At 40.4% G+C, this 20250-nt stretch overlaps 1 protein-coding gene across 1 annotated transcript in view; it reads right to left on the bottom strand.

The window, feature by feature from the left end:
- Window positions 1-10192: 10192 nt before the first annotated feature.
- The window catches only part of tacr1a (tachykinin receptor 1a), a 68309-nt gene continuing 58251 nt past the window's right edge, over window positions 10193-20250 (bottom strand). The window contains exons 4-5 of the mRNA XM_038703452.1: window positions 18326-18522; window positions 10193-15213 (exon numbers count right to left, since the gene is read on the bottom strand). Of these exons, the coding sequence (XP_038559380.1) occupies window positions 14868-15213; window positions 18326-18522 (543 nt within the window). The 3' untranslated portion in view covers window positions 10193-14867. The remainder of the gene's footprint in view (window positions 15214-18325; window positions 18523-20250) is intronic.

The raw sequence follows: 20250 nt of genomic DNA, 5'->3' as shown, positions 1-20250 counted from the left end.
AAACTTAACTAAATTAGCAAAGTCAGGATGACACTGGCTACTACTGGTAGGACATTCGTAGCAGCCTGGTGCACTCAATGAAGGTCCTCTGGCTCCTGAGGAAAAACAGCCTGCTCTGTCCTTTCCTGTAGAGGGCCTTGCTGTTGTCTGTCCTGTCCAGTTTCCTGTTGAGCTGCACCCCCAGAAACTTGTAGATGTCCACCATCTCTACCCCCTTTTTATGACAGGGTTGTGCATCCTCTTGCTGCGTCTGAAGTCCACCAACAGCTTCTTGGTTTTACTGATGTTTAGCTGGAGGTGGTTGCTGTCACACCATCCAATGACGCTCCTTATTTGGTCTCTGTACTGCTCCTCCCTGTCATCTGTAATACCGCCACCAATGGAGGAGTCGTCTGAGAACTGAAGACAGCAGCACAATTAGAAGTTCCGACAGTGTGTCAGACACTGGACCACCAGCTACCCAACTAAAAGCTAAAAATACTCCTAGTACAACTTTTGTAATTAGCTCCTAAAACTAGCTTTCACGCTGCTTTATTTCATGGGGTTTTTTGGCTTGCTGCACTTTATGAAAGGTAGGGAGCAGATTGTATCTGCCTTTGAGCCTGGTAAAGTTTGTGACAGGCAAGAGACAGAAAGACAGAACGATCTGTTTGTGAAAAGCCAGGGCCGACCGTTATGTGAAGGCACACATGATTGTGGAATAAAGGCCTTTTCACACAGGATATAGCTGCAAACTTTTGTTCAGTATAAATAAGCAAATGCGACATAAATGCGGATATTCTTTCCGTGCTGACCTCCGTTTGAATGCGACACCTGTCACCTTTCCCCTAACGCCCACCACTTACAGATATACTCCAATCAAACACAAGTAACATGAAAAGAACATAAACAACAACCAATGAACGCCCCTAATCCGTGTGTTACACGATTTTAGATACCTTGGTACATTGGGGATCAATTTAAGTCTGACACACAACCAACAAGAACGCCGGCCTGCTGCTATTCACCATCAAATAGAAATTATATGCCAAATCTAGTTACCTGCCAATGTGGCAGGTAGCGTTCCAATATTTGGCCGCCAAACGGAAAATCCACCCGCATTTGGCGGGTGGCGGGTGTTAATTTCCATCCCTGGTCAGCAAGCTCAGCGACTGGAGGAGGCGAGCTGGGGCTGCTCAGCAGTGGTACTGTGGAGTCGCATATGGACAGAGGGAAGCAGAGATGAGGCTACTTGAGGAGGTGGAGGGGGGTCCGGCCTTCATGGTTGAGTCAAATTTGTTGAAAAATTGGTTTAACTGGTTTGCTTGGTCCTAATATTAAAATATTTTGTCAACTAGCTGACGCTTTTATCCAAAGCGAATTAGAATTGCTATTTATATCCAAGGTTACATGCCTCTGGAGCAACTAGAGGTTAAGGTTGTTCAGGGACACATTGGTGGATGCGTTGCAGTGTGAATTGAACCCAGTACTCCCCCACGAAAAGCATGCATCTTATGCACCACGCCATCGCCATCCTTTGTTCTCTCTGCTGCTCCTGCTGGCCTGTTCATGCCAGTGATGAGCAATCTTTTTCTTGTTCAGCAGGGATTTGATGTCTCTCTTGATGCAGGGCTTGTTATTGGGGAAGCAGCGTATCCTCTTGGTGGGGTTGATACTCTCCTCACAAAACTTGATGGAGTCCGTTGTCCTGTAGCACTCCATCAGGGCAACCTCGGCTTCCTACGACCAATATATATTATATTTTGATTAAGGGAGTAAAATTTAGTGGGGATGGTAGGGAGTTGTCCCTGGCTCAGAAGATTGCTGCAGTACAGGACTGGAGTCATTTGGAGCTCAGATGGAACGAGAGATGGCTGCAGCTCATGGGGAACCGGAGGTTTGCTACTGAAAAGCTATTTAATTAGAAAACAGCAACACTACCACCACGCTACTGAGAAATGTAGTTACATGGCACTACTTGTAGCGACACTACTGCTCAACACTAGGAGCTGGGCAGCAGGGAGGACAAAAGCTGAGCAGCGAAGGCTCTAGGGCACAGGGCAGCAGAGAGGCACAATGACAGTGAGAGCCATGCTTCCTTCCGGAGGGGTTCCCTGAAGTTGGCTCCAGGGCAGGATCTGGTAGGAAACTGGCTGGTACAGGACTAGACGACAGGCTATCTGGCTGGAGGCTAGCAGTCTGGGTGCTGTCTGGCTCCAAAGTGACGTAAATATAAGAGAGAGAGTTGATAACAATGAGGGACAGGTGATACTCATTAGGCCGGAGCAGACCATCAAACAAGGTGGAAAACACAGCCGGACAGGAAAACAAAGTAAAACAAGAGACACAGAACTAATGAATAAATGACACAAGAGAAAACAAGATCTAATACAGAGAACAGTAAAACACAGAGACATGACAGACAGATGAGGAACGATTTACCACAATAAAGTAGGAAACCACCCCACTTTGACACCCTTCACGTAATGTGGAAGAGGGATGGTTGAGGTGACTGAAGATGTATTATCATGAGCTGCAGGTGCTACCAAGGGACAGATGGAGAACTACTTCGCCTTGACGAAAGCTCCCCAGGCTCATTTCCTATCCCTTTCCTTCCTCCTCCTTTGTTTTGCCAACACCTTTCTCTCTGTCTTGATTCTTCTCACTTGCCTCTCTCACTTTCTAAGATCTCATCCAATGCTTTTGTGCCTCTTTTCTCTCATGTCCCTATTCACCAGCTTCCTTCACTGTCATCTCTTTTGCTTTAGTTGTCTCTACCCTCCCTACTTCTCTGTCCTTCAATCTACTCTAGTTTCATGTTGTCATTAATAGTTTGGATCTACTGCATTCTACCGCAGTCAATTTGTTTCGCTGCTCTTTTTTATATTATGTCTACTTTAATTATCCTTTAGTGCATTTTTGCATTGTCACTGTCTAGGTATTGTTTATAAATTAATAGTTTAAAATGAAAATGTAGCCTTTATTGTGTTATTTTTAATGGCAGATTGATGACCAATTTCCGTAGATGTTGTAGTTCACTGGACAAAAATACTAAGTTCTGTGACACAATGGTTAAATAACAAAATTTTGAGTCAGCATGGATTGGGGGTGAAGACTAAAAATTTGAAAATGAGACATATCTGGGGGTGTGGAATTGAAAGAAGTGAGCTACTAGGCCTCTGTAGCCCGCTCCTCATCTTTGCTTGACGTTAGCACCTTGAGTGTAGACTAGCCACTACTAGCAAAACACACCTGACTAAAGAGTCACCAACTGAGTAATGTAGGAAAGGGAATGTAGTATAGTGGTGAATTACTATTTTAATGTCATGTTTGAGAGGAAGTGGAAAAAAAGTAGTGCCCAGTGGTTTCATTATTGACAACATGATTTGATGATTTCAAGTATCGGTCATTTGTGAAGCCTGTGAGCTGCTTCAGGCAGTCAGCTCAAATTTGCTGCTACACTCAGGGAACAAAAAACATATCCAATGCATCTTTTAAAATCGGGGCGGTGTACTCAAGCTGTCAAATCAAAAATAACTATCCTAACTAAGAGTTAGGCAGTCTTATGGCCTTTGGGATGGAGCTGTCCCTGATGATGTGGGCCCGGATGCTGTGGTACATGTGTCAGATGGCATCAGGCAGAACAGTTGTGGCTCTGGTGATTGATGATTATGTTGGCTTCCTTCCTACAGTGCTGGGTGTAGAGGTCCTCCATGGATGGCAGCTTCGTGCTTCGTCCTGGTGATGTGCTGTGCATGTTTTCAGCACCCTTTATAACGCCTTACAGCTGAGGACAGTGCAACTGCCAAACCAGGCGGTGATGCAGCCAGTCATATGTGTACCTGTAGAAGTTGCAGAGTATCCTGGAGTCCAATGAGTCTGTTTTTTGTGTATTTGTAGCGTGTTTGTATGTTTGGCAGTGTTTTCTGCAGAATGTTGTCAATGTCAAATTTTCCTAATTTGCATGTGTTCTGTCTATTTGCACATGTTTTCTTAAGATGCAGTGTTTTGAGCTCTCAGGGCCACCATAACATTCTCTGTGGGATAATTGGAAATTTATTATTGAGTTTCCTTCTGAGGAGTAACAAGGTCAGACTCTAGGCCCCAAATATCAAAGATATGCATATTCTAGATTCACGTAATAATCTGTTCCATACGAGCTGGCTAACTGAAATAATTAATAACCATAGTTTGTTGTTCTATATAACCTGCAAGCAACCTGACATTTAAGGTAACCAACTTACCTCGGAGCAAAATAAACCACAAAAACTGTTTTTTTGACTCTGATTGAATCTTTATCCTGTTTGTGAAACACTCATTAAAATACTCAGCAATGAAATAAAAGAAGATTTACAATGGTAGGTTTGAATCCAGTGACACTATTTAGTCTACTTTATTGATTTGATTAGCAGAGAAATTTCATGTATTTCTCTAAATCATCAAAATCTGGAGCACTGAAAAACACATTTTACTGTCAACCTTGATCTTTAACAATCACACATTTGGGTTCTGTACTTGTTCTCCCAGTAATCCTCACCTTCTGAGTGAAGGGTTGAATATAAATACAAATAAAAAGGTGGGAAGACATAAAAAAAAAGCACAGATGGTGCTACCTGAAGGTTCTAGTTCCTCTGACAGACTTCAGACGTTTCCTTGCTGACTCTCTCTCCGCTGGTTTGGAAAATGACAGGAACCAGATGCAGTGCAGGGCTGAGCTTCCCAAGGCTGACAGCAGACCTGGTTATTATGACCTTTTATTAATAATCATACATTGGCCTCACTTTATCTATCATATGATTGGAGGTCCTCCCTTACCACAACTAGTGGTTATTTCTGCATCATTCCTGTCTGAAAAACATCTGTCACCTTGCCCTAATGAGCTACTTGCTCAGTGACGCATTTACTGTGCCAAGGAACTCTGAATTCGATTTCAGAGGCTTTTCTGTCCTGGCAATAAAACTGTTCAAAGCTAAACACTGAATACTTAGGGGGAATAAAATGACCACATTTGCTTAACACTAACAGTAACACAAAATTAATCAGAAGCTTAAAGAACCATACTACTGGTTTTGCATGTTCCAGCTAATTTACGGCAAATCCTATCTTCTTTACTTTTTTTTTGTAAACCATGCTGCTGGGTTTTAGATATTTAAATGTGTTTTTTCTTCTTTTCAGGCAGCCATTGGTTTTCACACAACAATGTTTGATCCATTACAGTGAACATTAAGTCTGCATTAATTTTTTCATGTATACTGTTCAGGAGGATGTATTGACAGAAATGCAATATAAGATCCATAGTGGTGTATAAAGACCTTGCATAATGAACAGTTATGTTTTTATTACCTTAGAATGAGTCATTTCTATCTACATGCACTGCGGGTCCCCTTACACAGACGTTGCCATGTTGCACCGCCAGACGTTGCCATGTTGCACCGCCATGTTTCTACAGTAGCCCAAATGGACAAAATACTCTACTGAGCGAGTTTTGTCACTATGTTGAATTCACACGAGGAAGAAGAAGAACAACAACAAGTAACATTAGTAGTAATAGTAGTAGTTGACTGGTTTATTAGAAGAAAGAAAAGGGGTCCACACGTATTATTTAGCACAAGAGACGACAGAGCTTTTTGGCCACGATAGCTTCTCCTGTGTGCTTGGAAAGGGAGGAGTGAGAATTGACTAATGGTGCATTTATGTGGTGTTGGAATAATCAGAATATTTTTCCTCCTTAAATATTTATTGCAAAAAGGGAAATAGTGTGTACGGGAAGAAGTTAACAGAACTTTGATTCATGCAAAATCCCTTATTGCATATAAATATTTTGCAAACATGTTTGTAAAATGGTTATAACGGTGAGTTTGCTGTCCATATAGAGTGAACTAGATGTCTGTGTGTTGTTTTTATGCTCTGATAATGCTAATCCTACACATCTTAGTAGTATTGTCCATGTTAATTATACATTTTGACTTCAGAGTACATGAACATACACTGAAGTCGAAAGAACAACTTCACAACTCGGGAAATGGGGCCATCTGATGAGCATGTGAATGCACCGTGAGCCACTGGTTACAATTCGCAACCCTCATCACTAAATGCCACTAAAACTCACACACTGAACTGAACACAATGAAGACTTTTCAAGTCAGTCTGCTCTTACAGGAATAGTATTCCCCAAAATGTTAAACTACAGTATTCCTTCAAGTATCCAACTACAAAATGACAGGTTTGCATAATGCTAGTGGTGAAAAATACTAACAGTCACTGCACTGCAATTTGTTCATATTCACTACGGACAATATTATTTGGCCATTGTAGCAAATTACATGACGTAGGTAATCAAACAAGTTGCCTTAGAACACGATTTTTATCTTGGTTTTTCAAATGGCCTTGAGCATTTTTTTTGATGAAGTTGTTGCTTTTCCATTTCATTATCTGAAGTACAAGATAAGATCAAATTACACATTTTGGTCACACATACAAGAGAGAGAGTCTCTTGGTATTAAAACTGACTGAATGAATCAGGCCTATGAATGCAGCTCAGCTGTGGTTTATTATGCATGCAGTGTGCTCTGTCTGAAGGTCCATGCAGCACACATGTTTTTATCTGACACTGGCAACACACTGAGGCTTTGTTGTTTTTTGCCTGTTCAATCACACACACACGCACACTGAGCCTCCTGTCCTCGCTGCTTCATCCTCATCCTCCTCTCTCATCTCTGTGCACCCGTACTGCAGGTCAGGATTCACAAAGATAGAGAGTGAGCCGTGGCAGACACATCTACAAAGTAAATTGTTTTTTGGTCTTTTTACTAAAGCTGTACAGCACTTTCTGTGCCAGATGCTTGTTTCCACCCCTTGGTCACAACTGTTGTTTGATCTGGCGAAAAAAACAATCCTCACACTCACTTGTACACCTTTTGTTGCTTGCAATGAACACAAACCCATGTGGTGAGTTGTAAATCAACACCTTTTCTTTAATAGAAGACATTAAAGTTGATACCCCGATTTTAGCGAGAGCACAGATAAAAACACCCACAGTACAGTAAATGTAAGTCCACAAATGGCAGGTAACAATGGAGGCAGTAACAGGTACAGTCACCTCAGAGCAGTACTCGCAAAAGATGCACAAGATTAACTCTTTTTTTTCAAATAGCAAAAGCATTATTGATATTTTAGAGAAACAGAGCTATTTAAAATCTCTTTCAGGAACAAGCAAAACATCGATACAAAATAGAACTCAGACTATGTCTGAAAAGTGCCTGATAACTACTTGTAGATATATCTCTTTTCTCCATGTACAGTATTGCATCACATGTATGATCAGAAATGTATTTTTTCACATAGCCTTCTGCACATTATCTTTTAGCTCTGTATTCCAGAACATTGGATTTCAAATGAAATACTGACTGTGAGGTTGAAGTGCTGACTTTCAGCTTTAAGGATAGTTGAGAGATTAAAGACTGTGGGAACAGTTGGCACTGTAGCCCAGTACCCTTGGGAGAGATGCATTCAAAGAGCTACAAGTTCTACACGGTTGATTGGATGTGAATGTAATCCCCCTTAAATGAAAGCAGAGAGTCAGCATTTGAAATGATGAGGCTGTGGTATACTTTTTCTTGTTGTCAACAAATCTGGAAAAGACTGAAATCAACAATGCATTAATCCTCTTGCAACACTTTCTGACTTTTCCTAACCTGTCAGCACCTGATCCTTTTTGTGCTCACTGAAGACAGAAATCTTTAAATTCTGATCAAAAATGTACAGTTAAATTTTTTGGAAGGCTCAGTTATTTACTAAAACAGTTGTAAGACAATGTTTCTGAAACAGGACTTAATATTGTATTTGTTGTGGACTATAATCAACTGCCGATTAATACACAGTTGTGCGCTAATAATCACCTGTTTTATCCTCTTTACACTGGCTCCCTGTTTGTTTAAGGATTGATTTTAAGATCTTATTGATCCTTTAAGATCTTATTGATCCTTTTAATTCCTTATTAAACATGTGTCTTCTGTTTCTTTACCTCAGCATCTGCCGTCAGGTCCCCGAGGCTCTGGAATAACCTGCCCGAGTAAATTAGGCTGTCAGATTCGTCACTCACTACCGATTGTTAGCGCAAAACAAAATACCCCCCAACAAGAAATCAGGCAACAAGAACATGATTTCAGCCATGAAACTAAATGTCAATGTAGGATTTGTTGACAGTATAAAAAAGATGCAGTATAGTATAGTACAGAGCCAAAACACTGTCTGGATATTTCTATACAAACACTGACTCTCATTCTTCTGATTAAATTTAGGACATAAATGTCAACAAAGCGTCTATGTGTCAGCCCAGGGTGTGCCCCGCCTCTTGCCCAATAACAGCTGGGATTAGCCACAGCCCCTCAGGACCATCCAAAGGATAAGCTAATGGATTGATGAATACAGACAAATAACAAATAAAGTAATGAAAGCAGAGGCTCAACCTGCCAAGAACAAAATTTCCCTTTTGTGGTAGGGTTCAGGAAAAGCAATGATATTTAGTTTTCAGACACAGCTAACAGCATGGTGACAAAGAGGTATATGACTATTTGTATTGGAACAGGCATCAGTCCTGCAAGGAGATGTCTCTTCACGGCACAGTCGGCATATTTCCCCAGAGTCCAATCACTTTTCAGTATAGAATCTTTCCATGGACTAATCCATTTTACAACACAATACAGATACAGATATTCCTATATCATGGTTCAAGTTGAGTTCTCTTTTTAGTTCATAATCAAAATGTCACATTCACAAGTACATTAGATTCACAAAAGAGACAACTGGAAAGCTTGGCATTTGTGCAAGATGAAGAAAACCAATGAGTAGGTAGTGAAGAGTATTTTCACAAAGCAACAATAGTTAGCCTGTCTGCAGCAACACACATCTTTACAGTGAATATATATATATGTATATGTATATTGCAGAGGCTGTTCTTCAATGCAGTTTATTTTTGCAGGGTGCTGTGGTTTTGACCCTTGCAATTTTGATAATTTCTCTTATATATATTGACGCACATGATGTCACTAATTCTGGATGACGCATCATGTATATGTGTACACATTTCTTATAAATGACACATTTATCTCAAAAGAGTGCACTATGAGCATCTGTGAATGTAAGGACAACAATAACAACTAGTTATGTTGTGTCTGGCATTCTCAAAACTATAGGTCACCGTAGCACACAAGTACACCAGTCTGTTCACACACACACACGCACCCACACACTTAAGCATGCACCCATCACTGAAGAGGCAATCTTTATATTTTCACCTCATTTAATGACCTGCAAGCACAATGTGTCCCTGTGCCTGTGTGTAAGGCATGCTTCTGCGTGTGTGAGGCTGGTTGCCCTCTCCACTTCTCTGCTGTAATTAGCATGATTGGAGTGCAAGGGATGGGTAGAAACACAGGAAGAGATGGCGCTGATGAGGCTATTCACCCTGCTGTGTAGCCTGCCTGGCGCCTCTTCTCAGCAACAAGCTGGCATCTTTTGTCTCCATCGCTACAGCTCTCATCAGTGACGGCTGTGTGAGTGTGTGTGTGTGTGTGTGTTAGAGAGACAGAGAGAGAGAGCCTGCCGTACACTCATTTAAGGAGCACTCGTTGGACAAAGTTAATTACACATTCATTAAAGCCCCAGCCTCTCGTTCACCCGCTCCACTTGATCCGTCCACGCTTGACCTGCAGACGAGGGAACGTACACATCCACTTCCACATCCCTCTCACTGGCTCAGACAGCTGATGCTATGTTGTAATGGACACTATGGATATATTATATAATATTAGGCCTGTCATTTGCCCCTATATAATTAAATTTGATGGGCTTGGATAGGATTCAAATGCAATATGATTTTGTTTAACCTTGCACTGACAAATAAATTAATTTTATTTAGAAAAGGTTGGTTAAATCCGGTTTGTGTGGCTGAGTCACATTCTCTGTCTACAGGTCGAAAGAAGGAACACTTACAGTAAATACACACACACATACCCACTAATATTTGTATTAGTATCCTTGTGAGGACCTTCCTTCAATTACAGCACTGAAGGCCTAACACAAACCTAAACTCCGTTCTAACCTCTCAGTGTTATTGTGAGAAATCCAAACCACTTCGGATAACTTCTGCACATTTCATCCCTCCTAGAAGAGGTCACAAGATTAACCCAAGAGGACATGAGATGAGACTTGGTGGGGAAATAAAAAAAAATTCTTTATTTATTGGTGTTTCCTCTAATCTTTGTTCAAATGAGCCACTCACAGCACATGCATCATGTGACAATGGGTCACACAAGGACATTGGACAAGGACTTTGTGTCAAGGGTTAAAAAGCAAAAAACAAGTTGGGAACCATGGTCACCAATTAGTAAGACCACAGCATGAGTGGGATCAGTGCTTTAGTTGGTTGTAACTGGCTTTGGGGTTGTGTGTTCAAAGAAATCTAAGCTGGATTCACAGCTGTTGGTATTTATGATATTTTGATATTTTCTTTTTCTGTCAACTTTGTGTAAGCTCTGCTGTTAGCTATATAGGAGTGAAGTAGCAGCATTTATTTCATGGCTGACTGCTGCCTTGGCTGTGATTGTGACAGGCTGTTATGGTACTATTTACATGGATAGACATTATTAATTAATTATTTTCAGCGTGTGGCACATTTTATACGCTCAGGAACCTAATAATTTACAAATTAAGCACTGGTTGTAGCTATGGCTTTGGCTCTTATGAATAGCAAGGCTTTGACACATCAGTTTTTAATGTTGTAAAACGAATAACATGCTGGTGCAGTGAACTGAAATGGTTGCTTTTCAGCTTTTTCTAGACTACAGATGAAAAATAGCCTTCTGGCTAAATCTGGTACATTTACATTGATGCTTGCCGAAATATTCATGAATGTGCACTGTTCCTTTAAAAACTAAAAAGACAACTCATTGTCCTTGAAAGGTCTGTTGGTCCTCATAAGGAAACACAGCCATAAACAAAACAAACTAATTTTCCCTCTTGTACACTTACTGTGTGAGCTAATTTACTTGCAGGATTACATGCAGACGAGGAGCATTTTCCTATCCAGCTCACTGACTCCAACTCATCCTCTCAGGGCAGGAGGTATCGAGGGTGCAGGTCTTGTTTATAATGTAATCAGTTAACTATGTTGTAATGACATCAACCACGATCTCTCCCGGATCACTCTATTTAGGACTCTGTTGCCAAACCAGTCCTGCAGATGGTCATTTAGTAACACAATATCATTTCAGGCTGATTTGCATCATTGAATGCTTCTGGTCATAAAAAAGAAACAAGGGAAAGGAGTACAAGTGGATATTTGAAAACTTCAAAGCCTTAAAGGCTTTTTTAAAATTAGACACTTACAACAATTGATGGGATGAACACAGCAATTTTCTGCCAACGTTAGAACAGTTATTTCACAAATAGATTTAGTTATTGTTTTTCTCTGTGCTCTCCTTATTGGCTCAGTTGGAAAAAAATGTGATGTTGCCTACTTCTGTGTACCAATCAGGATTTAGCAGCATTAAAATCAAAAATTGCTTATGTTGCCAGGCCACTGTCAATCAGATACGATCAAACCACACTTAGCCAACCAACTCAGCAGACTAGCTGAGTCTGCAAGTGTTAAACTTTCATAAAATATATCCTAATATAAATGAAAACAAAGTAGGGTTTCTTCAGAGTTGATCTTTGATTGTTGCTTACTTACTCGTTAATATTTAATATCATAGAGAAGAACCATTTTTGAAGATATGGGGCTTTAAGCCACTAATGTCATTCACAAGGTTATTCATGTGTTGTTAATAACACTTAAGCACACATTATTCACAGCGGTAGTGCTTTGCTTTTGGCCTCAACACACCTTTCGAAGAACAAGATGTGAGAGAAATAAAATATTTTATATATAGATTTAAATATTTTATTTTCATGTTTTTTTAAATGGGTCTGCTTTCCCTACGTTCCATATGATATGATTTATGTTTCCACACTGAAAGTGGGAGTGACTGTGCACAGTTACAAATCACTGTGCCGTAAACAACTGCATGACATCCAAAAACGAACCTCACCATATCACTTACAGTGATATATTCATTGATCAAATGATGTAATAATTTTTAAAATGCATGAATATTCTGGGCATCCTGACAAATTATAATTTTAGTAAAAGTTATTCTTCTCTAAATCTTCATTTTGACAACACAGTGTATGTTAATGTGTTAGCGTGCAGCATCAAAGTCAGAGATCTATGATTTTTATGTTCTCCTCACTGAACTAATGACTTGGCTAAGACATTCATCTCCCAAAAGCTCTGATGTATTATGTTTATATTCTACCCTGTGTGAAAAAGTGAAATGTCAGCTATGGTGATGACGGGGCGTTTTCTTTTATGCTGTCTAACGTCTGCTGAATGTCCTTCATTTTCTGCACTGAGTGTGACCTCCTGTGGTTCCGGCACCAATGTTGTATTTTATTTTAGATATGTTTCCATGTCACCAAGAGTTAGCTTTGTACTCGGTGAATAAAGTGATATGGTATTGATAGGCATTGTGATTCCAATAAAGTTATGCGTTGCTAGACATGTGCTCCTCAGTTTCATGTCTGCTGACACTGGAATTTATAACAACAGCGTTTGTGTACTGAGAATAGCCCAGGAGTCAGGAGGGGAACTGTAGGGTGTGTTTGTGTGTGTGTGTGTGTGTGTGTGTGTGTGAAAGTGTTTGAAAGTAGAATGATGGGTATCAACAGGTGATCATTCTCTGGATATGTGTGCATGTGTTGTGTATGCACACTGCAAAGAATATCCATCTTGAAACATGATTTAACCAAGGACTGAGTTATACTTTTCACAGAATATATCTCATAATGTGATAACAGTGACAGTATTGAATTATTTCCAATGCAAAGCAAGCTGTGAATTTTTAAACCTAAATACTTCGTAGACTTATTCAAATTGATTTAGTCTTTTCTCTTCTATTGTGTGTGTTACAGCTACACTGTTTGGTGGATGTGCGTGGTTAAAAGCCTGTGTTTGTTCTGTACACAGCAAATATGTAAATCTTGAGGATTTAGTTATTAGGCTCCCTCCAGCGTATTTGTAGTAAAATATTCTGGCTTCCATTAATAAACTAAATGTCCTTTAAGAAATGATCAAAAACTATGCATGGCACCTTCCAACTATGCTCTGTGCATGCGTATGTGTGTGTGTCTTTACCACCGTAGGAGGTTAAGACAGTTTGTCCCAGTGGGCTTCTGTAGCCCCTGTTACCTAACCTTCCTTTTCCTTTTTTCTCTGCTCCCCTCACCCATTTACAGACATTATGCTATGCAGCAAGGCACATCACCGCTGACAGCTACAGCCAACAGGCTGCCTGTGCACATTCCCGGCTGCAACATCTATGAAGCCCTTTAAACCTGATATTAACATGCACCTTGTATGACTGGATTACATGTGGATGGAGCGACAGCATATGAAGTGTGGATATTTGAAAGAATCAGAACATCTGATCACCTGAAACACCAAATACCAAGAAAATGTACACAAATGAGCATATATGACCAGTGTGTACTGGAGATACATTTGTCAGGTGCATGTTACTGCCAAGTGGAAGGGTAGAGCAGCTAATGAGAGTTTCATAAATATGTCAATTTGAAAGTGGTGCCTTGCATTTAGATCACGACCCAGTGTTGTGTCTGATAAAAGGTGGAGCGGGTTACACAGCTGAGGGGGCAGGTATTATTAGGAAACTGTATTAATTCTGTAGGAAACTGGAACATTTCATCTACTGTCCATTGCAGATCAGTCTCTAAGCTACACTCCAGTGTCGTTGGGTTCAGTCGTGTTACGGAGGAGTTACATCTGGGTTTGAGGTCTCATATTGGGCAGTTTGGGTTTTAGTCAGTTTTCATTTGAAGTTCGCTGTTGCCTCTTCAGCATTTGAAACACCTCTGTGTTTCAGAGATGATGCTCCCAGCTGGCGTTTCAGGCGATTGCCAGAACATTTCAGCAACCCCTGCAGGAGATCCTTAGAGCGCTCGTTCAGCCAGACAGGCACTCGTCTTGCACATTGGAGTGTTCAGGATGCCTTGCTTGGGGAGATTGAGTTGGCATTCTGATCAGCTTGCACACACTCACACATGCAAAGTTCAGAGTTTATGCTTCGTTGTTTTTCTTCTCCATCACCTCTTCTGGGAGAGCCCTTCAACTTGAACCACACATCTGCCTCTGTTTGTTACTTCTGGCGAGAGAGTTCCTGTGAAAAGCAGGTTTTCTCCATTAGAGAGAACTTTCTGAAAACCCCAGGTCTCCAAACTGTGTATCTTTGCAGAGAACACCCTTGTTAAATCGAGGTGTGTTCAGAGCATGCTGGTCTCATGTTATAGCTTCACTCCAAAATAGATTGTGTGAAGTCACACAGCTTGTGTGATTGCGGATGTGTGAACCTTCCCTCTACACCGAGAGAAGGCTGGTGTGACAAGCAGAGGCTGTGAACATTGGGAACTAGTGTCTGCTTCAGTTTAGCATTTGAAATGGAATGCGCTCATATTGTCGATGTGCCTGTCATCACTTTTTGACACTGAGCAAACCTTTCGAATGGGAGCTGATCTTTAACTGTGAGCAGCACGAGTTTTTTATACAAGGGCGTAGTGGGTGAAGTCTTAGTCTCACTTGCAAATTACCTAAGATGACGTTCCACTGAACACAGTGAAAATGTATTCATCAAAAACTCAGACACAGTCACTGGCACACAAACTCACACATTCACGCTGTGCTTTTGCAGGAGTACACGCAGGCAAAAGCAGCAATGCGAACTCACTCTCTCTCTCTAACCGCCATCCGGCAAAATGCCGCCCGTGTTTCAGGTCTATTCCTGCAGGTTGTTACTGGAGTAGAAACTGGACGTCTCCGATACTGTTTTGGAGACGCTCCGGGACGATGACCCATTCGAGGTGAGGTCCAGGGAGGAGCTATGTGGTCTGGCCCCGACTGCGGGCACAGCAGGCCCTGGACCCACTATTGCCTTGACCTTGGGCTGCTCCATGTCCTCCCCAACCTGGAGAACAGTGGACACGGTGGTCTCCATCCGGCTGGTCTTGTAAACGCTTGTCTGGGTCTGAAGGTAGCGCGTGGACTTGAGTTCCAGGCCTTCGTAAGAGCCTCGTGGGACGCAGGGGCAGCAGTGGAAGGCTTGTTTAAAACCAGCTCGGAATCTGTGCAAGAAAAGCAGAGATTAGTCTTATTGAGTTGTTAGCTTTATAAGGAAATTTGTTGTGCTGCCCTCAAGTGGACAACATATCAATGGACGCAGGTTTTATGGACATTGTAATTTTACATCCAACAACAACACCTATTCAATGTTGTACAAATCCTATAGATATTACAGATGCAACAAAAGCATTCATGTAGGTGCACTTAAGCTTTGGATTGCTTTCAAAGAGCAGAAAGCCGATGATATTGACTCTTCTCCGTTCAGAGTAGTCACGCACCAAAGAGAATACAACATCATGGGCCTTGACAACCTGTCAATGGCATGTTAGGGAAGAAGATCACAGATGAGGTCAGATAAATGGATAGTGTGCTTCTTTTGTAAATTAACCTAGGATGGAACACAACTAATAGAATCCATATTTTACTTTTTAATTGTTTGTACACTGTAATGTATTATCATGCAGTGCAGTTAACAGAAGTTCCAGATAAATAAACCAAATAAATAAATAAACCTAAACCAAATTAGTATTTACATATTCAGTTGTAACAAAAAACGTTTCTGTTTGACACAGCCATATACAGAACCAGCGAAACAGACAGTTTAACAGAAGCCTAATTGATGCAGTATTTGCATTCTGACTGTGCTGTACTTTACAGGCTAATAAAGATGTATTATAAACAAACAAAAAAACAGAAACAGGAAAAGAGCAAACACCGAGCATTCTAATGTTAATTAACACTAAATGTTGCATATGACTTTTACTAATGACTTTTACTGAGAGCCAGATTTTACCAGCACAAAACACAGAAAGGAAGAGATGACAGAAAAAAGAGCTGTGCGGATGAGATGGCATCACAAGTGGCTGGCAACTGAATGGAAACACCTCACCTCAGTAAAGACACACACAAATACACCCAAATACATACAAAGCCCAGACAGGGAGAAGCAAAGAAGAAGAAAAAAGAGAAAATGTCAGTCGCTGAGAGCAGAAGAAAGATGAAAAATGAGAGGAAGGGGCCAACATCGGTCACACATTTAATTTAAATCGGCTGAGTTGATAGAGACAAACGCCGGTCGATATACTGTACAGAATGATGACTAAACCTCAGCTCACTGCGGTCCAACCCACATATTTTCATTTTTAGGACTTAATGGATTTCAGAGGCGAAAACACCCAAGTGTGAAATCTCATTTCTCCGACTGCACAAAGACAATTAACAGGTGGCCGCAATGGAAGCCAATGTGAGATGATTGATGAAAGACAACAAGCAGAGTTGACCATCTGTCTTTATTTTGCCAGACAATGTTTAAATTGAATTAATTGACAGGCAGAAAGTTAATAATGCCACAGTTTGAGTTTTGAATTGTTGATGTTCACAGTAGGATTCAGATTTCAGGTTTTAAAGTTTATTCTAACTTCAGCCTACATATGGAAGTCTTTGAGGTCCACAGAGTTTCTTTCCAGAAAACTGATCTCAAAGTGAGCATAAGCGGCTTCTCTACTGTGGCGGCTGATTTTTCACAACTGCTGGTCACTAAAGCAGCAGTGGAGGATGGGAAACTGCTATGCGATGAGCCTGACTGCTTGTGTGTGTGTGTGTGTGTGTGTGTTGGCTGCTGTCCTGAAGGACAATATGATTGCTGCTAAACAACAAAAAAACATTTTCACCCTGAAGAGTTGTCATCTTTCCTTAAAAAAGGGACCTATTCTACTCTTTCTTCTACTCTACTACTTTATCTGGTAATTACTTACAAATGAGGAAATTGTCTTTTCGAATGAATAGATAGTGTGATGTAAATGTAATGAAATATTTCATCAAGGAAGTAAATTAATTAGTAATAATACTGAAATGATTTATAACTACTGTACATTGAAGCCCGTATTCAAATGATATCTCAAATACCATCAACAACAACACTGTGAATAAAAACCTTATGTAAATCACGTGACTTGTGTAATGTACTTTTTAAAACCCAAACCCCAATTTTTTCCTAAACTGTTTACCACTTGGCCTAACATACCTCAACATCATGTGACTTACGTCATGTGACTTATGCAACATTTAAAAAGTTAATTGGAATGTTCTTTTGCTTTGCTTTTTTCAGCCGTGTTACATATACATTCGTGTTCAAATGAATTTGAAGGCAACCCACATAGTCTAATCCTAGACTGAGATGTAGAATTGATGCTGTTCCGTTCATTCACAGTGCCTCAACCTCACCGCCTCAGTGAGGCAGCATTAGCTGACAGGCTGATATTACTGTAAGGCAGTCCCCCGTTTATCCATTATTTTTTCACCTATGGTGTTGAATCCAAAATGCTTCACATCACACATAACCTCTCAGTTGGTTTGATGTCATAATTATCTGTTCAACATGGCTCGCTAGTTTGTTTGGGGGGCATTTTAGCCTTTATTACAGACAGTGGCGTAATGACAGTTAATGAGGGAGAGAGAGATGCATTAGAGATCCCTGGTCCGACTCCAACCGGATATGTTGCAGTACATGTTTGCCATCTTAACCCCTAAGCTATGGGAGCACCCCACAGTTTGCTGGTTTCCTCCATTTCTCCATCCAAACAGCTAAGTTTACTGATAAGGCAACAGGGCTTTCAAATGGTCATTTTAGGGAACGGTTGAATGGTAATTCCAATATTGAATAAAAAAGAGTCAGCCCTATGGTGTAATGGAGTTCTTTGGTTTGTGAACTTGCACTGTAGCTCACAACGCGCTGCACTGAGCTGTATGCACATTTTCAAGTGTCAAATTAACAGTAATTAACAGCGCTCTAGGATAGAGAGGCATTCTGCCCAGTCGCTGCAAAGCTTTACATGTGCAACATCTGTGCAGGAAGTGTTTGATTTTATTGACAGCAGCTCAATGCCAACCATAAAAATGAATGAACTTTGCAGTAAAAATAATGGAATGCTTTTGTTTAATGCACAAATTGCAGTTGGAGCAGATCATATAAATATCATATACATAAATAAAAATAAACATCAAATGAAATCCCAGTTCTCTCAGAAGTTGGGTTAAATATTTGAGAATTTACAGTAAACTAAATATACATGAATATATATATTTGTGTGTGTGTGTGTGTAGATTCAGACTAACCTGTCATTGAGGCAGCAGTAGATGATGGGGTTGTACATGGTGGAGCTCATAGCCAGCCACATGATGGCCAGATAAACCTGCTGGATGAACCTTTCTTCAAACATGTCAGGAAAGAACTGGTGCAGCAGGAAGTAGACGTGGAAGGGCAGCCAGCAGATTGCAAAAGTACACACCACCACGATCATCATCTTCACCACCTGTTGGACACGTAACAGTACCATTATGTCTTCATTTTTACTGCTTCTTCCTCCAATCCGGATTTCACCAGTGTCCATGTACTCTTCAGACTAGATCATAAAGGCCAGGGAAGACTTTAATATTGTAAAAAAGCCTTCAGGCTGCAAGAAATCTCACAGATTTGTGTTTATTGTCAAAACGCAAGACATCTCAGTAAAACTAATCTGTCGAAAGGTTTAACAGTATACTTGCCCCATAAATAATATATAATACATGTTAAACCTGTCCAGGAAAACCATCCATCACAATAAAGTTAGAGCGGGTATTATCAGTTTGTTGTTTTTTTTTTTTTGATGTTATGATGATGAAAACATGTTGCTCTGTATTGATTGCATCCCTCTGTGGACTGTGGAGTATTCAGTAACAGATCTGTGAAGCTGCCTCATTAGAGTAGTGGACTGGTGTCCTGCACAGGTAACATAATCGAGGAATTTCTGCAATCAATAATGAAGACTGAAAATAAGAAAAAGAAAACAATTATGGCTTTTACTGTGTTTGCAGTAAATTTGTTTTAAAATGATGTTTCTAAGATTTCTGTTCACCACAGCTTCCTAGATATGTCATAAATACCTTTTCTCCCATGCTCAAGTCTCAGAAGAACATGTTTAACAAACCGTTAAATCTATTTATTTTGCAGTATGCTTGGCCAGGCTTAGCAGATTTATGGTTTTTGAAAGCGAAAGTAAACAATAGGAGGAAAATAAATGTACCACTTACTAATTTTTTTTCTACTTTAATCTTCTGTTAGGAGAAGGCAATTGTGAATCTGTACAATTTCCTTATCTGTAACGAACACATAGGTACATTCATCCTACTACCCATAACAAAGCCGTGCTAAGCTAACATTTGATATTATGAAGACAGCAATGTTAACCTTAGCAAGCTATCAATAAGAAAACAACATGACATACTTAACTTAAATCTAATGTTGAGTTAGGTTATATTTTTGTTGTTAGGGACAGAGTAGTTATATTCCTTCTTGTCCACCGCTGACGTGGGGCTGTTGCTGTCTGCCATTATTGACGGCTGTTGTGACAGATCCAGCGCCTTTTTCAAGATGGAAAGCGATGGATTGACTGTGACTATTGATTAAATACTGAATTTAAAATGTTAATTAGCTGGACTTGCTGGGCAATATGGATGCACATGTCTCAGTAAATAATGATCACTAAGTATTCAGCCAAGCTATTGTATAAATAGTATTTTATTTTTGAAAATGTATAAAAGGTAAGCTTGGGGGAGTCAGTTTGAATGGGCCTGATACAGCCTGTAAAATGAATGATAGTATTGTTATCTACAGGTGCTATGCTAAAGTTTGTCAGTAGAGGAGATGCTGGATCATCAGTCAGTACAAGCAAAGACACAGTTGAGTTAATAATAACTTATCCTATTCAATAAATTGTGTTTGTATATACCTCATTCTGTTCTGTATAGGCCACATATTCTTTAACAGACAGATGGAGCTAACTGTTTAAGAGGAGGTTTTCTGTTTGTCTGTGGGATCATCATCAGCCTCCTCTGCTTTGTATTCTGTGCTTCCACGCCACCAGATTCAACTATGCAGTTAGTCTTGGTGCAGCATTCCTTGGTAAATTTGCTCAGTGTATTTGCGCCCTGTTTAATGCTTGTCTCTGTGTCTACAATCACTCTGGATCTGCCTCCTACCTCGGTCCTACTCCCGCCAGCAC

This window comes from Micropterus salmoides, unplaced genomic scaffold (assembly GCF_014851395.1).
Source record: "Micropterus salmoides isolate LMB-PRFRI ecotype aquatic unplaced genomic scaffold, ASM1485139v1 Ms_hic_scaffold_7, whole genome shotgun sequence".
In the NCBI taxonomy this organism is placed as follows: Eukaryota; Metazoa; Chordata; class Actinopteri; order Centrarchiformes; family Centrarchidae; genus Micropterus; species Micropterus salmoides.
This window is presented reverse-complemented; position numbering and strand designations above follow the sequence as displayed.